General features: G+C 37.7%; 1 protein-coding gene across 1 annotated transcript in view; it reads left to right on the top strand.

Annotated features, from left to right (window-relative positions):
• Positions 1 to 22,636, top strand: part of ZNHIT6 (zinc finger HIT-type containing 6) — a 32,138-nt gene that overhangs the window by 8,394 nt on the left and 1,108 nt on the right. Inside the window, exons 6-9 of the mRNA XM_027882932.1 lie at positions 3,289 to 3,357; positions 4,132 to 4,212; positions 4,734 to 4,814; positions 18,646 to 18,770. Of these exons, the coding sequence (XP_027738733.1) occupies positions 3,289 to 3,357; positions 4,132 to 4,212; positions 4,734 to 4,814; positions 18,646 to 18,770 (356 nt within the window). The remainder of the gene's footprint in view (positions 1 to 3,288; positions 3,358 to 4,131; positions 4,213 to 4,733; positions 4,815 to 18,645; positions 18,771 to 22,636) is intronic.

Below are 22,636 nucleotides of genomic sequence, written 5' to 3'. Positions count from 1 at the left end.
AGCCAGAATAGGATGTGAAGCCAAGCAATGCAGGGATGGGCTGTGATGCTTCTTTTACTGACATCAGTGATGTGCTTGTGCCTCATCCAGATCTCTGGTGTTTGGTAGTTTTATAGTTAGTTTCTTGGTATCCAGAAAACCGTGGAGTGGCATTCCATGGCAGCAGAGCAGCATGGAACACTTCATGGAGTGAGCTGTTACTCAACTGCAGATGACTTACTCAATTACGCAGTTTCATTTAGAAAATGAACACAATACATATCTGTTGTATTTGAAGGAAATACTACCCCAGTGAGCCATAATGGAAAATTAGGTCAGTGATATCTGGAGCCAGGATATCTAACTTTAATCAGAACTTGTTGTGAAGCAGCTTTGATAGCATCTACAGTTGACATCAGTTCTCTAACTGGGCAGAGATCAGTGATGGTGAGGGATGCTTCACTTCAATAACAGGCACCCAGCAGAGAGTTCATTGTACAGGGAAGAGGCTGTTCTAGTTCTCAGCTTCATTTTTGTTTTGCCTACTTCTACCCTGTTCTTAATCTGTCCTGCCTGTTTCTGCTTGCCATTTACTTCCATTTGAAGAGAGATGAAGTCATTAACTGCAATTTGTGTTAGCTTGCTGGAAAAAAAAAAATCAACATTTCTGTTTTTCCAAAGTGAAACTTTTGACAAGGAATGAGTTTTTTAACTTCAGCTTCCCTGATTCATAGCACTTTCTGTGAACTATTCCATAGACCAGATTGTGCCTGGAAGGGGGATGGAGGGCGGAAGTCTGAAAAGAACCCTCTTAAGCTGATTTTACAGCTGCAGTGATGAACTGAGTCTGCCTCAGTGAGCCCACAGGGAACCAGTCTTGCATGTGAAATGAGAATGTGCTTTGTGATGACCGTTTCCACTGAAACATGAAGAGTATTCCTAACAACAGGTAGCAGACAGCTAAAAGTACTTTTCTGAAACATTTCTTTTTTGAAGTGCCTGTGTTAGAGACAACTCTCTTGGCCACATACATGTTTCTGTGAGCTGTCACAGTTTGTCTTTTTCCTCTTGGGAGAGGAAGATCTGCAGTACTCACATTTTGGTTTAAAAATTTGACAGAAAGTCCATATCACAAGTAAGGGCAGGTCACTTAGACTAGATAAATATGGCCTGTTTGAAAAAGTTGTGGAAGATGAGAAAATGCTAGCAAACCTCACTTTAGTTGTTAACAAAACCCTCATCTGAACAGTCCTTAAAAGCATTTTAATAAATGTGCCCATCATTAGTGTTTCCTACAGCTAATGATGGTGACCCTGTTTCTGTGTCTAAAGTTTATTTATTAACTTTTACCTAAAGTCTACCTGAGAAAGTGCTTTGAAATAATACCATTCCATGTTAAACGACAGATATTAACATGTCTTAGAGGAATCACAAGCTTGTTAATCACAAGAGAGCTGAACTGGTTACATAACACTATTGATATTCCAGTTAGCTCTGCTTGTGTGGTAGTATTGATGCTCCCTTTAGCTGTAAAGATAAGAATTGCAAAACCTTGTTTCACTTATCTTACAAAAAACTTCCAAAATTCCACTCACTAATTCTGAGTTATTTCAAAACCTTTTGTAGTTTAAGGCAGTACCATACCAACATGCAAAATAGCATAAAATTTATGGGGCCAAATACTGTGCCAGCTTCTGGATATACATGCTATGTAATTAAGAGTGTTTTCTATGTTGTCCTTCAGCTCTGGTTGCACAGTTCTCTTACCTCTTTCAGATCTGATAGGCTCTTAATTTTACCTTCTCATTTAAGGAAGGCGTTCTCATTCTCAGCTTTAACAAACATGAGCAGAGAGAAGGGAAGAATCATAAGGCCTGATGCACAACTCTGCTGAAGCACATGTTTCTTTGGGGACCTTGGCTTTCATTAGTTCTCTGTATTCTAATTAGTAGCTTTTTGGAGCTGGTGTTCCTGCTCGATCTTTTTTTTGGTAACACTTCTGACTTTAACTAGGTAAGGGATTGATTATTTATTTGATAAGAACACATAATAAAAAGTACATGCATTTAAAAATTGATATAATACTTAATTAAACTTAGCAGCTAAGTCTACTGTTTTGCTACTGGATGCACATATATTTGTCTCTGCAGCCAGCTAGAACCTGCTGGATAATGTTTCATCTGCCTGATAAACAAATAACACAACATGTTGGAACAACACTGTGTTTACTTTTAATTGTAGAACCAGAATCTTTTCATAATTGATGGTGATTATTCTGGATACAGTGATTCATTGGTCTTAAATAGTGTTGAAAAAAACAGTTTAAAAAAAAGGCAGGGAGAATTGCCCTTAGAAGTTCCTGTGCTTTGTGTAGATGTTTGGCCTCTGATTTTTAATTTTTTGCTGTTTGTCATAAAATTCTGAACCAGAGCAAAGGGCTGTGAACCTTTTAGACTGTGCTTTCTCTTAGGGGATTCTTTTAGAAAGGTATTGTTACACTCACCATACTGAATGGGAGAATTTGGAGCAATAAGGAAAAAATGCTTTGTCTTAAGTCAGTATTGATTTCTGCAGATGAGCAAAAAGGCAGGAAGAGATTTCCTGATGTAGCAAAGTATCCTCTAGATAACACTTCCTTTCTTAAGATCCCTGGAACTATGCCTCAGTAGCTTCTGTTCTCAGGTATTAATTATGCTAGCTGGAAAGGGAAGATGGGTCTTAAAACTAACAAAGAACACACAGAAGAAAGGAATGTGACATCACTTTTGGTCTCTACCAAAAACTTTACAGTCTTTCTGTAAAATATTTAGTCTTTCTAACTTCTCTTATCCGTGTTATGTCAGAATGCAACTTCCTTCCTTGGCCATGACAGACTTTCTATTGAGGCCATCAGTGCTGTGAAAGGGTGGGTCCCCTGTTATGTGTTTTGTGAGGATCTGGCTGCAGCTGGGACTTCTGGCTGTTATTGCTGCACAGGTTTGGCAATCTGTCCTGTGTGATACGAAATTAAAGGGCACGTGGAATATACTCTATTTTGAAATGTGAAATACTGTTGGCCAGTTAATTGGTTTATTTGTAAGGAACAGCTTTTCATCCCATGAGGACTTGAAATTCAGCAGGGTCTGGGAGCATTGCATCTTTCACCGGGCATCTCAGCTTCTCTGCATGTCCCTTTTATTCTTTGAAGCCATTCAAAATCTTAACTATGTATTTTCTCCTGCATCCATGTTGTAGGCTACCATACTTTATAATAGAAGAACTAAGTAGCAGTTATCAGCTGACACTAAGAATATCCATTTCTTTTTTCAGGGAGAACAAGTTCTACTGGCATTTGAAGCTCGTATTTCCTCACTGTCATGCTGAATACACTTTAAAACGGTACAGAGCTTGAAAAATGGATTTTTATAAAGTTGAATTGCAAAACATTTTGATCATTTCTTACCTAGTTCTATTACATGAGGTAAACTTGGGTATTAATTTTAGTCTTAATTAAAAGGGCATTTAAATTTTTAAAAATATTGTGTAATTGTATAGTCCTTTCCTCTTTGAAAGCTAGCAGGCTTTCCAAATCAGTCAGAATGCTTGGTTGTTAATCCTTTTCTCTATGTAAACAGCAGCTTGCATATCCATAATAGCAATACCCATACACCTAACATAATCTATTCTCATGGAGCAGATGTTCAGCAAGATTTGCCATCCCTCCTTGCCTGCACTCTGGAGCTGACCTTCATATAGGGTGATATGATTGCGTTGTTTGCTTTGTAGGAAAACCCACAAGAACATTTTGAAAAGGCTGAAAAATAAGCTTTTGTTGACAAATCTTTCTCCTTTTTTCCTAGCCTGAAGGGGGGTGAGAAATATGCCCTTGTCTGCTTCTAGAGCTGTAGGGACAGCATGTTTCTATTGCAGGGTTAGAAACTAGAGATGCATCTGTTTACTCCTTGTATATGCCTGTGAAATTCTAGTGCTGAAATTGAGATAAAGCTGCCAATGTCTATGCAGTATCGGTGCACATTTATTATCCCCCCATAAACTGCGCAGTTATGCCACTCTAGCGTGCAAATATACAGGTTCCTCCAGGTGACTCATAATAGATTTTTGTGTACATGATGAACCATGTCTCACATATTTGATTTTTATCTCTGGTGAAAGGGTGCCTGACGATAAAACACTCGCTGATATCCTTAAACCGTACATTGATCCAGTGGAGTCGGATCCTGTAGTTTGTCAAAGGTGTGTATTGAGTAACTTTTCTGCCTATTTCATCTAATGCACTAATAAAAGAAGGGAATGGTTCTGAATAAATACCTTAAATTAGCTGCACTTTCAGCTTGCAGAGCTGAGTTCCCCGTCAGCAGTACATCTTTAATTCCTGTGATGAAACATTCTATGATCCTAACATTCACCAACCAACTAACCCTGGGGTATAACCACCAAATTTAAACCAGGAAAAGATTAAGAAATCGACTCATGGCATAAAGATCAAATAAAGTAGCTAATTCTAAAAAATGTAACCATAATTAACCTCAATCAAGGGGACAGTAAATCTTTTCTTTAGAGTAATTAGAAAAACGTACTAGTAATTACAACCCTCATTTATAGGAAATACTTAGTATGTGGCAAACTGTCTTCATGAAAAAAGGTACATTCTTTTGGCTGTTGGCATGCAAAAGATAACCATCTCTTATGGGTGATAGGAAGAAAAGTCATGGCATATTACTGTTTCTTCACCTTTACCGCATTTTTCTTTTCAGATTAAAAATCTATACAGGATCTCTTCAGTCAGATGTACAAATTTTAATGAAAATAGAAAACAGGAGCCGAAACTCTGTAAGGTAAGGTGGTTCCTCAGTTTGTGTGCTTACTGATTAAAAGTAACAAAAAGAATTAACACGTTTCTTACTCTTTTCAATATTATGATTGGAGAATATGTAATCTCATGGATTAAACTTCAGTGAGTAGTTACAAGCTGTCTTGAAAATTATTCTGCAAAAACGATATTTCTTTGTCTTTTACTATGTCAACATTGAAATTCCAGTGCAGTTATTGAGTAAATGTGCCTGTACCTGAGCTGCTTCTGCAGCAGCCCATGCCAGTGTAACAGAACATAGGTTTGTGTTAAAGTGCTAAATAACTGTAGACATCCATTCCCTTCTGGAAGTTCCTCTGTTGGTTTGTTACCCTCCTCAAGAGAGCTGAAGTGATAGTTGAAGGGAATTGTCTTTTTAAGTCACTACAGCAAAAATTGTGTGTATCAGAATCCAGTCTCTGCATTTGAAATTACACATTTTTCTCAAAGTTACCAGCTCATCATTCTTCATGTTACCATATTTCTGGGTGTGGGCTTTTGTCTGCAGAATTCAGACTTGTGCAGAATTATTTTCTTTGTTTCCAGAACAGACAATAATCTTGAACTTTAAGGAAATTAAACTTTAAAGAAATATTTTTTGCTGGTATAAATACCATTCTGAACACTCCACCCTGTTGTCATTGTTACTGGAAAGGATATGTATCAGCTTAGTATCATAGCTTATTGTGGTTGACCAGTGATTCCTAGTTAGGCATCTTAAAGTACATTCTTGTCTTCAGATGTAACAAATGTTAAATAATATGGTTTCCTGAGACATGATATGTTACTTCTAAGGGTAGAATAAAGATATATTAAAAGAATTTTAGTTGTAACTGAGCTTCCTGTTTGTGCTGTATTTTTTCCCCAATAATAATTAAAAATGTGTAATGTGCTTTGAAATTCAAGCCCAAACTCTTTAATGATTTTGATTAATTTTTTTTTTCTTTTTGCAATCATTATTTGAAATATGGTTGTAACATTTGCCATCAGAGTTGCCAGCTAGAAACCTCTTGGTTTTAAGTGAATTTGAGAATACAGAACCATGGTTCTTACATGCAGGGAAAAAACATGAAAGGCCTTGGGCTGCTCAGTACCCTGTGTCTGAGGGTTACAGGTGTGGGAATAGTGAGTTTTCATTTCTGGACACTGTCAGGTACCAGCTGTTTCAGCTGAATGTTCAGAAGTCCCTGGGGCCTGATGGATTTTGTCCTGGAGTACTGAAAGACCCATTGGATGTTATGGCAAGGCCTTTCTTGCTCATATATTAGAAGTCTTGGGAGTCTGAGGAGGTCCGTACTGACTGGATGTCATGGTTTAGCCCAGCAGGCAGCTAACACTACATAGGCACTCACTTTGACAGTATAAGCATTAGTCTTTCACATTTCCTTTTTTAGGAAAGAAGGAAAAGTTGGTTTTGTAATAGCAGGTAAATTTCACCGTTTGATCTTCTGGAGTATTGTAAGTTATGTAGAGGGCTTGGGAAAAAAACCAGTTTAATATCAAAGTTGACTATTTCTTGTGTTCACCAATTTTATTGTTACTTAATCATTTTCCTCTTCTGAAGTCTCAATAACATTTTATTATTTCACAGATTTGAGTGAGAATTCTTCATGAAGTCAAATTAAGTTGACTTTAATATTCTGAAGTTTGTGATTCTTCATATAAGTTGGCAGAGTAGGTCCAGCTGGGGCAATGCAGACAGGTCAAGGAAACAGCATATTGGTAGAAAATTCCTCCTCTGCAAGGAAAGAACAAAGTTTGTTTGAAATTATGAGATTGCCATGTCAGCAGAAAATCATCTTCTGTCGACATAAGCTGTGTCTGTGCCAGCAGGCACTCTCAGTGCATTTGTGCCAGTGTAGTTGTTGTGACAAAGGCTCTATGAGGGAATTCACATTTTTACTGTAGTTGCATTACAGTTCAGTAAGGGGCATTTGTTTTGATTTCTTCTCCTTTTCATTCCCTGCCCCTGGTTAAATTAATTGGGGGGTTATGGTCCTTATTCCATAAATCAGTACCTGGAATTGCAGTGGAAGTACTTGTGACTGAAACATGACTGCCTTGCTGCTTAGTGGCCTTGGGTGTGGAACAAAAGCTAAGTTCAGAGCTCTCTCACCTTTCTTTAGCCATGTTTCTTTAACAGTGGGGTCTGTTAACTGCTGGTTTGTGTAGCCTTGAGTGCCACTGTCAGCTCAGAGTAATTTCATCATTCTGCAAGATTTTAGGCTGTGTGTTCCCGTATGTCAAAATGCTCTTCCATCGTTTTGTGGGCAGACTGAAGGAGTGGGATTGCTGTAGGCTACTAATACATGTAAGTCTACATGAATGTTGTGCTATCCACTACTTCTATGGCCACCAGAAAAATTTCTTCTCCACAAGCACGAGATACCAGAAAAGCTGTAAACATACATTTTTAAATCAGATGATGTTTTTAGGCTTAGCAGAACCTTTTGAAAAAAATACTTTTTATAGTTACAATTGCATATTATTGAGGAAGAGCAGTGGTGTTTCAGAGAGCATCTAAGCAGGATTATTATAGGTTATAAAATGTTAATCTTTTAGTTTTAAGATAAGTATGCTACAGAAGGATTTTAGTATTTCCTGTAATTGTTTCTGAAACAGGAGTTTGTGGTTTAGTTTGGCTGTTTTCTGTGTTTCACAGCAAATCGCCCTTTTAGTTTGAAGGTCCTTTGCAGAATGCTTTAAATTTTTGGGGTTTTCTTTCTCCAGAAATTCTAATTATCCACGTAGTACAGCTTTCTGCTTTCTCACAGTTTTCTTCAGAACTTCAGAAAACCACTAGTGTGCAGGTATCATGGATAGCTACCAAAGACAGTGCTTGCTTTCTTCAAGCTTCATGTCTTTTATCATCAGTGGGGACAGTTCTTAGAGAACTTTGTGATAAGCTCTCATTTCTGTCTTCTCTAAAACCAGCTTGTAAGGATTGCTTGCAGTATGAATTAGTAGCACTCTACAGGTACCTGGGGTAACTGAAAGGATAATCTCTCATCATGTCCTCTCCTCCCTACCTGTAATCTAATGCTCTGTAACTGTTAGTTACATTTGGTTGTCTTCTCATTAACTACATGTACTTTATGAGGAATCTTATGAAAGAGGATTTGAAAAAACAAGCATTACACAATTCTTTTCTTCCTTTAAAACCTTGGAAAAAATCTGCATTTGAATGGGTCAGAATAGTTTCCCATTTGGTACTGCTTGCTTCTATCACCTGTTATGCAATATTTAGCTGGTGGTTGGTGTCCATTCTCTCCTCATCTGTAACTATTCCAAGAAAGGTTTAACTGCTGCCTCTTGGATGATTTTTACAGCCTACATTCCTTTATAAGTAGTATTTTCTTTCTTCAGGATAAATTAGGGTCCTGACTATCTTCAAACCTTTATTTGGGATTCCTTCAAAGTGACTTCATATGGTAAGAGTTTTGCATTTTCCACTAAGGAAAGGAAAGATGCAATGGCTAAATTATACAGTCTGGTTTGGGAAATACGTGTTCTCATTTTCCTGAGAATAGCCTTATCAGGTTTTGTGGAACAAAAAAAAACACAAACAAACAAACAAACAAACAAACAAAAAAAACCAAAAACAAAAACAAAAACACCAAAACAGCCAGCAGCCCCTCCCAAAAAAGAATTCCCAAATCCAATGGACCCTTGGTATTTGTTATTAGTAAGTTAATAGTCAAAATTTGGGGTGTTTTTGTAAGTATGAATACTTGATGAAAAGTTTATTTACTCAGCCTAATCATATAAAGTGATCCTATTTATACAAGAGAAATAACTGCAACACAATTTATAGTAGATACTTTGGTATCTGTTTTCCCGGGTTCAGTAACATCTTGCACAAATCTAGTTAAGATAGGTTACTCTTTAATCACATGCATTTAGTTTAATAGAATTAAAAAATAATGCTTTCTTAAGGATCAATGCTAGGTCTTTTGTGTAATGATGTTCTTTTTTGCCTATTCTGAATGGCATGTGAATGTTGTTTCAGAATAAGTTGTTGCAGAGAACTTTCTGGGGATTTGAGGATAGGAGCAGACACTGACAGGATATTTAGGTGCCTGGAAAGTATAGTCTGGTTGGCCTTAAGAGCTTTGGAAAACCCATTCCTTTCAGTGGACCACATCCTTGAAGGAACTGGAGTACAGAGTGTTACCAGATTGTATCTTGTAACTTTCCTGTTGTAAAACTCCCACGCCATACAGGGATGCATATAGAATCAGTTGTAGAATTGTTTTCTGTGTCAGTAGTACTGCTGCAGCTCATGCTTCAATTACTCAGAAAGCAAAAAAATACCAAAGGAATTCTTGTGCCAGTTCCAGCGTCAAGGGGCTTCTTACTCTCTGTGGTGACACTGGCTGGTGCACATGAGGATGCTGGCATGTTTGCCACTTATTTCTGGTGGGCCACAGAGAAGAAAATCTGCTGAACAAGTATCAGAGGTTCTTCCCTACTGAATGCCACTGCCATTGCTTTATGGTGGTGAACACTTACTTTGCTTTAACTTATTCGGTGCAGTTGCTTCTCAGAAGGCTGGATGATGTTAGTAATTTTGGAGCACTTCCCTGTCTCAAGATCAGCTGGCAGAAATGAGAGTTATTTCCTTGGATGACTGAGTTTCTGTGCTCAAAGAGAATTTTCTTCTGTAGTCTATTGTTTTTAAATAACTAAGGGTTAGAGGACATCAGTAGGTCTCAGTAGTCAGAGTAATAGATTTAGAAAGGTGAAGCTTTTTGCTTTAGTATGTGCAGATAAACAAACAGACTTTTGGGTAATCACCTTGGAATTCAGAAAGTAGTAGAAGTGTAATGGAACCAAATCCTTTCTAATGTACTGTTTAGATTATTTATATCCCTATCCTTAAAAATGTCTATTAAATACCTGTTTTGTCAGTGATTTTAAGAATATAGAAAAAAGTGTTATATTGAAATACATTGAAACTAAGCATATAGTTTTTGCATTCTGCTTTTCATACATAACTCAGTTTTTTTATGAATTCGCTACTCTTAGTGCAGTGCATGGGTCAGTTCTTCTTATCTTATTACAACCTTGTTTCAAAAATAGTACTTCATCTAGCAAAACCAGTGTGCTGGAATTGGCATGTTTCAAGCGTAATTTCATCATTTGCATTTTCTGCAAATGTTGAAAAACGAGGGGTGGTGTATTTAAGATTCTCTAGTCTTACTCTGGAAGCAATTTCTTTTCACATTTGTGTAGTACGTGGTATACATGAGACTGGAATTAAGGATACAAATCCCTGGCTGAACTGCTGGCCTTGGCATGAGTTGGAACAGACCCCAAGCTGGCTTTAACCTATGCCAGAAGATTGACAGTAGAATTCATTACTCCTCTCTAGCTTGCAGCAGCTGGCACAAAAGGAGCTCTGCCAGCTTTACAAAAGCAGGGAGCTAGCTCACAATAGTCATTCTTCACTGCACAACTGTAGTCAGGCACTGGTGACTTTGTGCTGTTCAAGAGGAAATAGAATGTAGTCTGTTCAAGGGGACATAGAATTCGGTCTGTAGTCTGTTTCTTAAACACAGCATTCCTGTGTACTAATACTTGCTGCTGGTTTTTTCCCAGAGTGCTAGATTTTGGTTTGTGGGGTTTTTGTAATTAAAACTTCAACTTTTCTTACTGGATACTTTGTTAAATTTTTCCCGCAGGTTATTTCAAACTTTCTAGTTTGTTACTGCAGCCATTTCAGTGTCCTTTTTCACATGCTCTGCCTTCATCTGAAAATCAGTCTCCCTACTGACAAAAGTGATGCGGAGCAACAGATGCCAGCTTACACAGCTTTTACTGTAAAAATACTCACTTTTCCTTCCTAGCTACTTACGTTTTTCATTGGAATCCTGTATTACGCAACATAGATGGAAAGCAGAAAACTAGTAATTGCTGAATATAAGTGTATATGGTCTGAATCTGTAGCATGCATAGCTAAATGTGTCAGATGTCTGACTATAATTACTTGACCTTTCAGAAGATTTTGGGGCTTATTCAAAAAAAACCCAGAGTTTGTCCGTCTTACTATCTTGAGCAATCATTCATTTTTTTCTTGAAAGGGATTCCTTTATGAACCAGTTGATGCCTGTTTTTTTAAAGTAACAATCCAGTGTTTTGTAACCCATGCTGAATTCTTTTGGATGAACTGTTTTATAATTAATGGTATTGCATTAGAGTTGCTAGAGTGTTGCTGACTGAGACATTTATTGCAGAAAGATTTATTTGAAATCATAGCCTCGGCTCCCGAATTCTGCTGTCTGTATTGGAGCAAGTTAAATACAGACAGCTTGCAGAGGAGGAATACATACTTACAGAGGTGGAGGATGAGATAACAGTAAAAGTGTTACACTTGGCTTCAGCCAGTGGTTTGACCTGTCCAGTCATGTAGTGGAGTTCTGGAAGCACCACAAGCAGACCCTCAGACCTTCAGACCCTTCACGCTTGCAAAGCAGGTAGGCAGACCCCAAATTCTAAAACACAAAGAAAACTACACAGTATCCTCTTTTTTTGCATCATAAGTGGGCTTGAAGAATGAGAGCAGCCTACCCAGCACATGCACGGGCAGATTTTCTGTCCTCTCTCCTAGGACATACGCATCTAGGAAAGGCTTTTTCCAGAACAAATCTTGCAGTTTGCTCCAGCCTGCCATCTCTACTGGGGAGAACTGGCCTGTATGTATGTACTGTGTAACATGCATAGTATGGAAAAAACCTTCATGGAAATCCATGTACTGTGTAGCATGCACATATAAGGCAGACTTGAAGGCAAGAAAACAGGCTATGAAATTCAAGAGAATATGCAGTTGGAAAAACCCTGCTGAATAATGTGTTGCCCCTTGGCTGAAGGAAGGAGCTGGTAAAAATGAGCTATAGAGCAGAAGTAGTGTTCAAACTATTTGTCCTATTCCAGTCCAGCATAAGTGTTGTGAGATGTGTTGAGGGGTTTAATTCAACTGTGTGGGCTGCTGTTAAAATATTTTTTCAGAAGGAAAAAGGAAGATTTTCTGCTGGTTTGTTGCAAGAAAATGACACATGATGAGATGCCGACCTACAGTTTGCAGAGTTTCTCAATTCTTGGGACCAGGAACATGGGGAAGCTGAAGTAAGATGCTTCTAGAAGCAAAGATACAAACTCCTTCCTGGACAGTTGAAGTGAAAGGCTGAACTTGGAATCTGCAGCACTGTGAAACATGGCATCACAGCCATCACTGTTTTCACAGAGGCAAAGTAGAGGAAAACTTCTTTGTGTTCTTGTCAGGAAGCAGAAAACCTGTTATTTCCTCCTGGTGCTGCCAAAGGGGAATCCCTCTGTTTTTTTCTTGACGGAAATGAGCAAGGGTTGATTGTTTCAGCATTGCCAACTGACCTTCCTGCTTGTTTGCCAAGAGAATAATTTGTTTTCTTTATTTCATAGCTTTTCCTTTTCATTGTAAAGCGCCAGTAACCCATTACCTTAATGGAAGATTTATGGCACTGTGATTCCCGTGCAAATAAGTATAAATTTGGGTATATGTTTCCACCATTCAGTAGAGAGCGTTAAAGGTATTCAGACTCTCTCCATATGAGCCAAATTTGGAAGTTAACATTTACTCTCTAGGGATTCAAAATAAGAGAGATATCAATTCTTCCTGAAGTGGTGGTTTATTAGATTAACTTAAGCGTAATAGCAAAAGTATTGCCAATTTACAATGACTGATTTCTCATCATTTTTATATTTCTCTTTATTTTAGCAGTGCACTGCTTGCTTTCATTTATTTGTCAAATGAGATTTAACCTATTCGTTTTCTGAACTTTATATATTAAGAGGTTTTCATTGCATCCTTTGATTTTCCTTGGTATGACCTGTACCTGTTAAAATTATTTACAGGTAAGTTTCATGAGGCTCTGTAACAGAGTGCTGTAACTAAACTAGACTTACAGCATTGGCTTTTTCCCTGTGATTATGCCAGTATTGTATTAATGGCAGAAGTTTCGTATTTTGACTTCCTTGCATTTTGGGGGAACCATGCACAGCTTTGACTTGTACTAAATATGCCACTGATACCTTTTCAGTTTTTGAAACTTCAGGCATTCATCTGCAGTAGTCAGCTCACTCTCTTCTTATTAATAAGAACTTTTCCCATGTGAAATTTCATACTGGCTTTAGGCCTTCTGGCTATCATTAATTCAGGCTGTTTTGGTGCTTTATCTGTCATATAGTAGCCTTATATGATTCTGATGTACCCTTTTTCAGTATCTCACCTCTATACCATTTAAAGAGTTGTAAACCTTGAGTTTTAGAGCAGTTTGTAAAGCTGCCTGGCTTCACAAAGCAAGTAAATTCCGATGTGTGGAGGGAACTATTGCCATGATGCACTTGAATTATAATATCTTTACTTGCTGCTGGATTTTTGTCCCTTTTTTTCATTTGTCTTAAGAGATGTGGAAAGTATTTGCATTCTTAAAATTCGGTATCACTTTATTTCTGTATTCTTTGAACCAAATTCTGCCACATGCAAGAAACTGACATTTGCTGGTTTCACATTTTCCTTTTGTTTTGTTGTACTTTCTTTTATAACTAAAAGATGCAGAATGTTCTGTACTTCAATTAATCTTTAAATCATTATTGTGCATCCTGAATTCTTTTACCACATCACTCTTAAAGCTCAGTCCACTAAATTGTTGCACCAGTTGCCTTATCTCCTTTATGGGTTTTGCCATCAATTGATACATTTTTCTGTTACTGTCATTAAACAACTTTTACTCTAATTTTTTTCTTTGTGTAATTGCCTCATTCTCAAGAGGTTTAAACAAGGACAGCCTTTGTGCTTCTATGGTGACATACTTGTGGTGTTATTTTGCTTATCTTTTCTTTCTGCTTACTGTTCTGTATATTTTCTAGGGTAAAAGTGAACAAACCATTAAATCTTTCTGGACATCTACTATTGTGTCAAATACTTTAGGTGACAACTGGTGTTCCTGCTGTCTTCACCTGGGTATTATTTTTGTTCTTCCAGGATGTTTTAACTCTCTGAAACATATTTTGTAATAAGAGGGGGTTTATGAGTTCAGTTTTTCTTTCTCCTATTTTGCACTTGAGTTTTTACAAGTTCTTGTATTTCCCTAGTGGCAGAGCCTCTTACAGCCCATAAAAGAGAGGAGACAGTGGATTGTTACAGCTGGTCTTAATATGGTCTTTATTTGAGGATGACCTATGGCCAAAATATGGCAAGAAAAAGGAAAAACTTTGTGGTTTTCTCATTATTTAGATGTGCCTTTATGTATTCTGTGTATGTAGGTGTAGTTAGGAGATGGTCATAATATCCAAGATGCTTTCCTGATACACTGGCAACTTTTCTTTCAATACTTTTTTAGTTGGTTCCTAGCAGGACATGTGGTCCAAATGGTTGCTAAGAGAAGGTTTCTTGCCCTAATCTTCCTCTTTTTTTCCAGTAAAAGCACATTTTTTATGCAAGTTTTCCTTAAGATGGGGATTCGACATGAAAAGGGATTGACCAGGCATCTGGTCTGTATCAGTATTGGCTGAGTTATGCAAGGATCAATAGTATGGAGGAGAAGTTGGTGAACATTTGTTGAGGCAAATTATGGAGATTCTAGACCAGGAGAAGAGACATAACCAAGAGTGGAAGGAGGAGCTAGCAGGCTTTATATATTCATGTAAACTGTAGTATAATTTTTTTCATATTAAAATATCAGTTTGAATTAGATTCCCATCCTCCTTCCTTAAAAGAGTTTTCAGAGTACTCCTTTGTACTGTTTTGCTTTTGATAAAAGTTAGTTATAAAGGAAGTGTTACAGCAAGTCTTTTGTTTGTTTGTTTGTTTCTAAGATTTCTGCTGGTTTGTTCATTGAATTTTCTAATTTTTTCATGTATATGGACTAATAAAATTCAAAGTCTTTGGCTTTTTAGAATGTCCGAATTCTAGTGACAAAGCAAAGTTAAATATGGAAGTGTACATCGTGTCAATACATTGCATTTCTTTTCTGCCGTACAACTTTATTTTCTGCCATCCAACCTTCCTTTCATACCTAATTCGAGTGCATTTCCCTACTTCCATGTTCACCAAATCATAACCACACGAAGAGGTTATTCACCACTTAGGAATGAAAGTCCATCTGTTAGTTATTATCTTTGCTGTACTGCAGCACTTCAGAATGAATGTTTGGGAGAGACTTTGAGTGCTGTACCCAGTCTTTGCCCTCTTCTAAGCAAATGCAAATACCAAAGAAATGCTACCCTCTTTGGTCTGGGAGAAAAAAAAAAATCCTTTGTTCTTCCCATAAGTTAGCATAAGTTTGGTTGTGGATTTTTAGGACTAGGCTCAAAATAGATAACATGATTTATTGTATCTGAGTTATGCCAAGTAAATACCTCGATGTTTCCACTCAGTTCTAGGAAGAAAAATCATCTTTGTTTAAAATATGTGCAAGGGGTTTAGCTGATCTCTTTCACAGGAAAATCATGAACGTCATTATACAAACATGCATTTTAGTAATATTTACAGTTAGTTAGATGGCTAAAACTTGTTTGTTCTCTTTTCAGTGTCTAGAAGACTAAACTAAAGAAATAACATGGTTGCAATTCATCTTTAATTCCAAATTGCAGATTTTTCTTTATTATTAAAAGCAAAGTTCCTGTAGATGACATTCAGGAAAACCTGATCAGCAGGGAATTTCCTGCTGTCTGAATTCAAGGAGACAAGTTACGCCACTGCAGTGATAGCCACGGGCTCCATTTGAGGGGAACTTGTTGTGATGCAGTGACCTAATGCGGCATTCCTGCCTGTGGGAGACAGATTATGGGACTAAATTGTTGAATTCCTGGAAGGTGGTGGAATAACTATAGATAGGGAAGCTAGCCTTTGCAGAAACTCATAGATACTATCAGAACTGCAGAGCCACATTAATTTCAGTATTTTCTGAAAGGTGACAAAGCTGTTCACAGAGCAAAGTTTATATGGGAACTGATGTGGGATTTCTGAATCTTGCTAAATTTTCTCAATTATCACAATTTTTGTAGGCTTTTAAACTGCCTACTGGCAGGCAATTTCTATTTAATTTTTGTCCTTCAAAAAGAAGTTGTTATTATTATTTTGTTCCAGCTGAAATCAAAAGCTGTTGTCTGCTAACATCATCTCTTTGTGGTCCTTATAAAGGGAGTAGTTTCTTATTAAGAAAAAATCCAGGCTTCTTTATTGCTTCACGACATGGGCATAAAGCCTTGCTTAGGGCAAGAAAGTAATAAGGAAAGTGTATTATTAGTGGGTGTTGTTCAGGAAGGCTGAGGGAATGTATGGAAAGGAGAGAGAAAATATGTGGAAAGTAAATACCAGGGAGGAAAGAAGATTGAGAGAGAAGGTGCAGAGAGAAGTCCCACCGAATACAGGGATCGGGAAGCCATAGTGCAGACAATTTGTATGAACTGGGCAGTGGGAGAAAAGAGAAAGCAGGGGGAAGGTTTAAAAGAAAGACATGAAATTGGGTATTAAGGCCATGATTCTGTTGGCATGGTCTGTTAGTTTGGAGCCAGGCTTATCTCAAATCCATCTTGGCATGAAGGGCTGAAGGAGCTCCTGGAAAAACCTTACAGGGAAGTCTTCTTTTACTCATAGGTTTCTGTTGTTCACCCTCTGATGTATAGCTTTGTTCTAGTTCTGGGATAAAACAGGGTAGATTTTTATCATGACAAGGTCTTCAGAGATAACCTGAAAAATCAGTCTTGCTCAGGAGCTGTTCTTAATTATGACTTTGGAATTGATGTGACAAATACTAGTTTTGTTTTGAGATCTCTTAAGCACAGTCCAGGAAGTGGCTGGCAGGTGGATTAGCAGAAAACCTCAACTTGCACTTGTGTATGAAGTAGGGAATGTGGTAGACTGAGGCCTTGGATAGCACAGACAGTAACAGCCAAGTTTAAATAAGAGAAGCTTTAAGCTCCTTTGTTATATTCTTCCTGAAGTTGACAGCCCACATTATGCACTAAGAATTTAGATGTTTTCTCTGTCACTGTCAACCAATAAAATTTACTTTAAAAATAATAAAGATAAAGCTCTGACTCAGTGATCTAACACTTCAGTAATTTACTATCATAAAATAGTTTTAAGTACAAATGTTTTATCTTATGCCAAGCTGGACTCTAAAGATGTTTTGTCTAAAATATGAGATAATGGAAAGTGTATTGTGGCATGTGAATTACTTTAGCCTCTTGGTGGTAAATATTTGCTTAACCAGAAAAGAATGTGTTGAGGTCCTTGCCAAAGGAAAGGTATTGCCATACTTTGCATTTAGAGTACTGTAAATAAAGCAGTAAATATGTTTTTGTTCATGTATGTTAATACACAAGGTATGAATGCATTCATTCAATGAGAAATATAATATACTGTTACCCTTTTAAAGGGTTTCGGTAAGAAGAGTCATAATTACTTTGACTTGAGTGAAACATGAAACCAAATATTTTCATGATGATTTGAAGTTGAATATGAGAGAATTTTTGCTCAAACTAAGTCTTCCTTAAATCCCAAGAACTCAAATCCTGTTTTATCCTCGGTATTCTTCTTATGTGCTGACTCCTGATCTACTGCTCTTAATCACACATTGCTGTAAATCATTAAGTATATGGATCCTTCACCATCCAGTGTTGGTTTTGGCAAAAGAAAATACAACTGCATAGTATTTTAGTGATCAGAGGAGGTACAGCAGCCATGGGAAACTCCACGTGCTGCCTGCAGTATATTTGGTTTTCAACTTCATTTGCCTTTAGCTTATACAATAGCTTAGTGGTAATTTAATAATGCTGATTACAGAAAGAATTGCATAACTCAGATTGCAGTGTAATAATATAAAGAGCATCCTTTGGATGCTGCACTTATAGCAAGTGAAAGCAACAGGGTTTCACCTTCAGAGGCCTTTGAAATTCCCTTCCTTTCCCTAAGATCTCACATCCAGTTTTCTAGTTGGAGAGCTGGGAGAGAATATTACAATTTGAGAAAATGCTTGTGGAGAGGGTGCTCAGTTTATTTTCTGTTACTGTGGTATCATTTGTTACATCCCTGGTTTCACTCTCCGGGGTGAGGAGGAGCCATTTTTCCAGGAAGGGAGTGCGCATCCGAGTCGTGCGCCTCTTGTAGCACACACATACGTGAGAATTTCTGCAGGGGGTTTGTAGCTGATGGTGCTGTAAGCAGAGATTTGCTTTGGCATTACAGGGGTGTTGCACCATCTTTTATGAGTTATTGCTGAAGTGTTCTTGTATCAGAACAGGGGTATCTCTCCTACAAAAACAGAGCTCCAAGTGCTTCCAGTATACCTGTGCTTTGGTAGTTGTTCAGATACGCTTTTTATTTCATTCTCCCAGTGCTTCACTGGTACTTCATAAGCAAACATGATAAGTAAGGTACACTACTACCTGTAGTGTTAAAGCCTGTAAGTAAGATATTAAGTGTTATTTTTAATTTAGAACCTGGTTTTGATAAATATATCAATTTTGATAACCATTTGTCCATATCTGATTTGCCAAATACATTTGTTATGACATAATAAATTATTTCATCTCTTAGAGAAATTTGACTTAGATTCTTCTCTTGTTCTTTATATTTAGATCTTAGGAGGGTTTAAAAAAACCTATGCAGTTGGATAATATGACTGGATGTGTAATTTGAATGATAAGGTAGTTCTTCTGGACCTGAAAGTCATGTGAAATACCAGAGAGCTTTTTGATTTTTTCTTTTGCCAGAAAATATATGTTACGCTCTTGCTAGTATTAAAATCCAAAATAAACTTCCTCTTATTTTTAAGGTACAGTGAACTGGATGCCAGTAGAAGCCTCTTAGACAATTTGAAAGGCAAAGTAATAATTGAGTATCCAACGTTATTTGTGGTCTTGAAAACATTGAAGAATGACATGGTGGTTCTTGGCAAAGGTGAGCATATATATATTTGCTATTATGCTATACTTAGATATTTTACTTACAGATACAGTAATTAAGGATATACCTATTAATAATATCAGGAATGGTCAGTACGTCTTGTATTTTACTCTGAATCTAAGTGATTGCTATTAAAAAAGCTTTTTAAGAGTGCTTTGTCTTAAAAATGCTGGCTGATGACCTTCATCCATAAGCTGTGTTGTACCTCTTTATCCTAGCTTTTTCTACTGGTGCTTTATTCTTTTTTAAAAAAATATTTTTAGCCTCTGAGGTAAAACAACTCTTCAGACTTGTGCTAATTTTTCTATGTAGCAAAGTTTGACAAGTCAGGCTGTCTGGGGAAGATGAGTTTTAAGTAAGCCTGCTAATTGTGCATCCTAACATAGCTCCTAGCTTTGGACAAGTAATTCTGAATTGTGGGATATTTGTTTGGAATAATAATGGCAAAGGTTTTCAGGTGGGTTAAAAACACAGTGTTATATGTACTTGAGAGAAAACTTTCATCTTGGAGTTAACTTGAAAGGGATTCCATGTCTACCAGGAATTTGTATTTTAATTTTTAAGTTAATTTCCATTTTTCTCCCCAGTATAAAGGCTTCATATCCCAGCTTCTCTTTCTGCAGCTGCTGAAATAGGGAACCAGTTCTCTTGTCTCCTTGTACCCCACCTTAGTTACCCCACCTTGGTCACCTTAGTTGTCAAATTCCATACTTTCAGCAATGAGCCAGCCTGTAATTTTTACCGATTTTCAAGGAAAAGCTTTGAGATATATTTGCAACTGCTGTTTCCCTGTTGCAGCTCAATCATGGCTCTGTATCTGTATAATTTGACTGAATAAATATGTGACTGAGAATATTGTACCAGTGATATTGAGCTTCCGTGGATCTTGGCAGTTCTGGCTAGATTACACTAAGTGATCCACTGAGGGCAACCTGCTCTCAAAGATATGGCAGGTAAAAATTTATTGTGCACCGCAAGGGCTTCTGAGAGTGAGACAGTGTGCCAGGGTATTAGGTAGGAGTGCTGTCTGCACAACTGGGTCTAGTGATACTTACCCTGGGAGTGCACATACAAACGCTGGAGTACATGAAACGAGGTATTTTTCATTTATCTGTTATTTCTTGATCTAGGTCCCTTGCTTTTCAGGAGTCAGCCCTACGCTTATGATTTTGAGGTCAGGAGGGAATTATAATTGATTGACTCATAAACTTAATCTGAATAGGGTTGTTGTCATTGTCTCCTGAGTTAATAGGGAGGTTGTCCTTTTAAGGGTGTAGATTCAAGTGTTGATTGAACAACTATATTTTGAGGTTATGCTGCTGCAGCACCTACTGATTCTGTATAAGGCAGAGAAGGGGAAGAGAGAGACAGTAATAGCTGGAGAAGCTCTGTCACAGGGCAGGGCAAGTGTGTATCCTAAAGACAGTAAGCTTCCTCTGCTGCAGGCATCATTGGGTTAGCAGTCATCCCTGAAGCTGGTATTCTGGGAACACTGACAGCTATTTCAGGTTTTGAAAACTATTAGTTTTCTTTTGTTTTTTTGTTGTTTTAACTGTTTCTCTATATTCCATTAAAAATAGTTGAATAGCTTCCTATTGAGGTATCTTGGGTATAACACAGCAAAAATTATGGCAAAAATACTGTGATTTTCACAAGTTTTATCATAACTTATTTTTGTCATCATCTCAGTTCGGGTGACAAACTCAGCCTTGAGTTTGGTTCAGATCCTGTGTTCTTGGAATTTTTTCTATTAAGAGTGGAAGCCTGCAACATTAACTTCAGATTCTTTCTGAAAAACTGTTTAGAGCATAAATATAAAAATAGGAGGGCTTTTTTGTTGCTATTCTTCTGCCTGAAGACAAAATACCACTTTGGTGAAGTGTGTCACAATCATTGTACTCTTCTGTTCTGTGTGACATCTTTACAGAATATAGGAGTGAAAAAAAACAGTTTTCAGTTTGCTTTACCAGTAACATTCACAGATAATTGCTGAGTGCAAATCTTTAATTCATCTCTAGACTGTCCAGGGAGGAGAAGTCTTTTGTAATCAGAGAGGTATTTTAGCCCCTTCCCATCTCCCAAGAAGTGACCTTTCTGCTACAGCATCCTCTGTACTTCCTACAGTCCAGTTTCTTTGCCATGTATGGCTTTTTGTATCAGTTGCATGCTCCTCCTAGGCCATCCATCCTTCTCTTGCTTATCCTATTTCTACCAATACTGCCTTTGCTTTCTGCCTTTTTTGTGCCCCTGGAGGGACACTCGTCTCGCTCAGAGCGCCTGTCCGGCTGACCTCCCTTTGCATTCCAGGCCAACAGCTGCCACACTGATGAGTGGACGTCTGGCAGGGTGTCTGCTGCAGTATGAGGGCTCAGCTACCATAACCCTTCTGATTCTGCTGGCAAGGGACCCAGGCTAGAACAAGGAACAAAGTCTTGTGGGAGTTTAACTGCTAAAATATGTTTCTTTACTGAGCAATTTCAGATCTACCCCCTTCCTCGGGAAGAACAGAGGCAAGTTTTTGTAGCCACAGCAGTAGGAACACACTGGGGAAAGATCACCATTCTCCCTGTGATTGAAGTACTAACCCCCAAAGACTGGAGGAGAACTAGAGCTGGACACCTTCAAATAGAAACTGTTACAATTTAATGAGCATAAAGGCTGTTTATCCTCTCCTTTTTTCAAAAATGGCTGATGTATTTTGGCTGAAACTTTCAAGTAAATAAGGAAAATAAGGATTGAGGACAGAAACTGCCACTGAAAAACCCAGAGTTTAAAATTTTCATTATAAGTAAACTGCAGACAGTTTTATGGTGGGAAGGATTGGGCAATCTTAATTTATAGGCAATGCTATCAGCACCGTACAAGTATGTTCTTTTTGACTGAAGACAATCTATAATTCTTGTTAAATTAAACTTATTGTAACAGACAAAAATAAAGCTAAAATTTGTCTGTTGAGCTTTGCTGTGAGTCAGAAGATTGCCCTTTTTTTTTTTTGTGATGTTTTGATGCCTGACTTGCTTAATAGCAAAACCTACAGGTGCTCTGATTTCATCATACAAGGTCAGTCATGGCTGAAGATAGTAGGGGATTATAGAAGCTTTCACAGGACTTAGGGAGAAAAACAATCCTTACTTTGTGCATTACTCAGTACATATCTGGCATATAAATGTTAATTGATTATACACTAGATTTAATGTAGACAAAATGTGACCTCTGATGTTTCTGGGTGAGATGCTTCTATTTTCTTGAACAAATTCCTTGGAAACTGTACAGGTGCACACTGTGTCCTGTGCCCTATTGCCAGCTGTAGAACTTATCTTGACAAGACAATAACTATACTTCGTCAGCTCCCTTTTGGTAACGTTCTCATAATGAAGCATCTGACAGTAAATGCTCAAAAAGGTCTTTAAATTCATAGACCAAATACTGAAAATAACAATGAGAGCAGAGTGTGAATCATGAGCCTGCTTTGCTGTAGTTTATTTTTGTGCTGCTTGAGTGTCACCAACCAGTGGCATTTGGTGACCTCACTACGAGGTAACCAGGGTCGGTGCTTGTTAAAGAAGGATCCATGGGGTGTGAGGCTGAAGACCAGTTTTGGAAATGAGTGCTTCACTATATGATCTCAACAGAGCACAACAGCCGTGCCCTAAAGCACAAGTTGTTGTGCAGCTTGAACCTCATCAGCCTTAGCTCATAGATTCACATAGTTTATCACCATCTTTGGGATGCTGGAAATGTGGAAGAAGCACATAGGTACATCATTTTAATTTTCCATTTAGAATTTCTCAATAGTTCCCTATCTTAATTGAAATGCTAGTAAAAGTGTAAATAACTTTTAATGCATTACAGTTGTGATA

Source organism: Empidonax traillii, unplaced genomic scaffold (genome assembly GCF_003031625.1).
Source record: "Empidonax traillii isolate 1590-97213 ecotype Southwest subspecies unplaced genomic scaffold, ASM303162v1 scaffold114:size1751661, whole genome shotgun sequence".
Lineage (NCBI taxonomy): Eukaryota > Metazoa > Chordata > Aves > Passeriformes > Tyrannidae > Empidonax > Empidonax traillii.
This window is presented reverse-complemented; position numbering and strand designations above follow the sequence as displayed.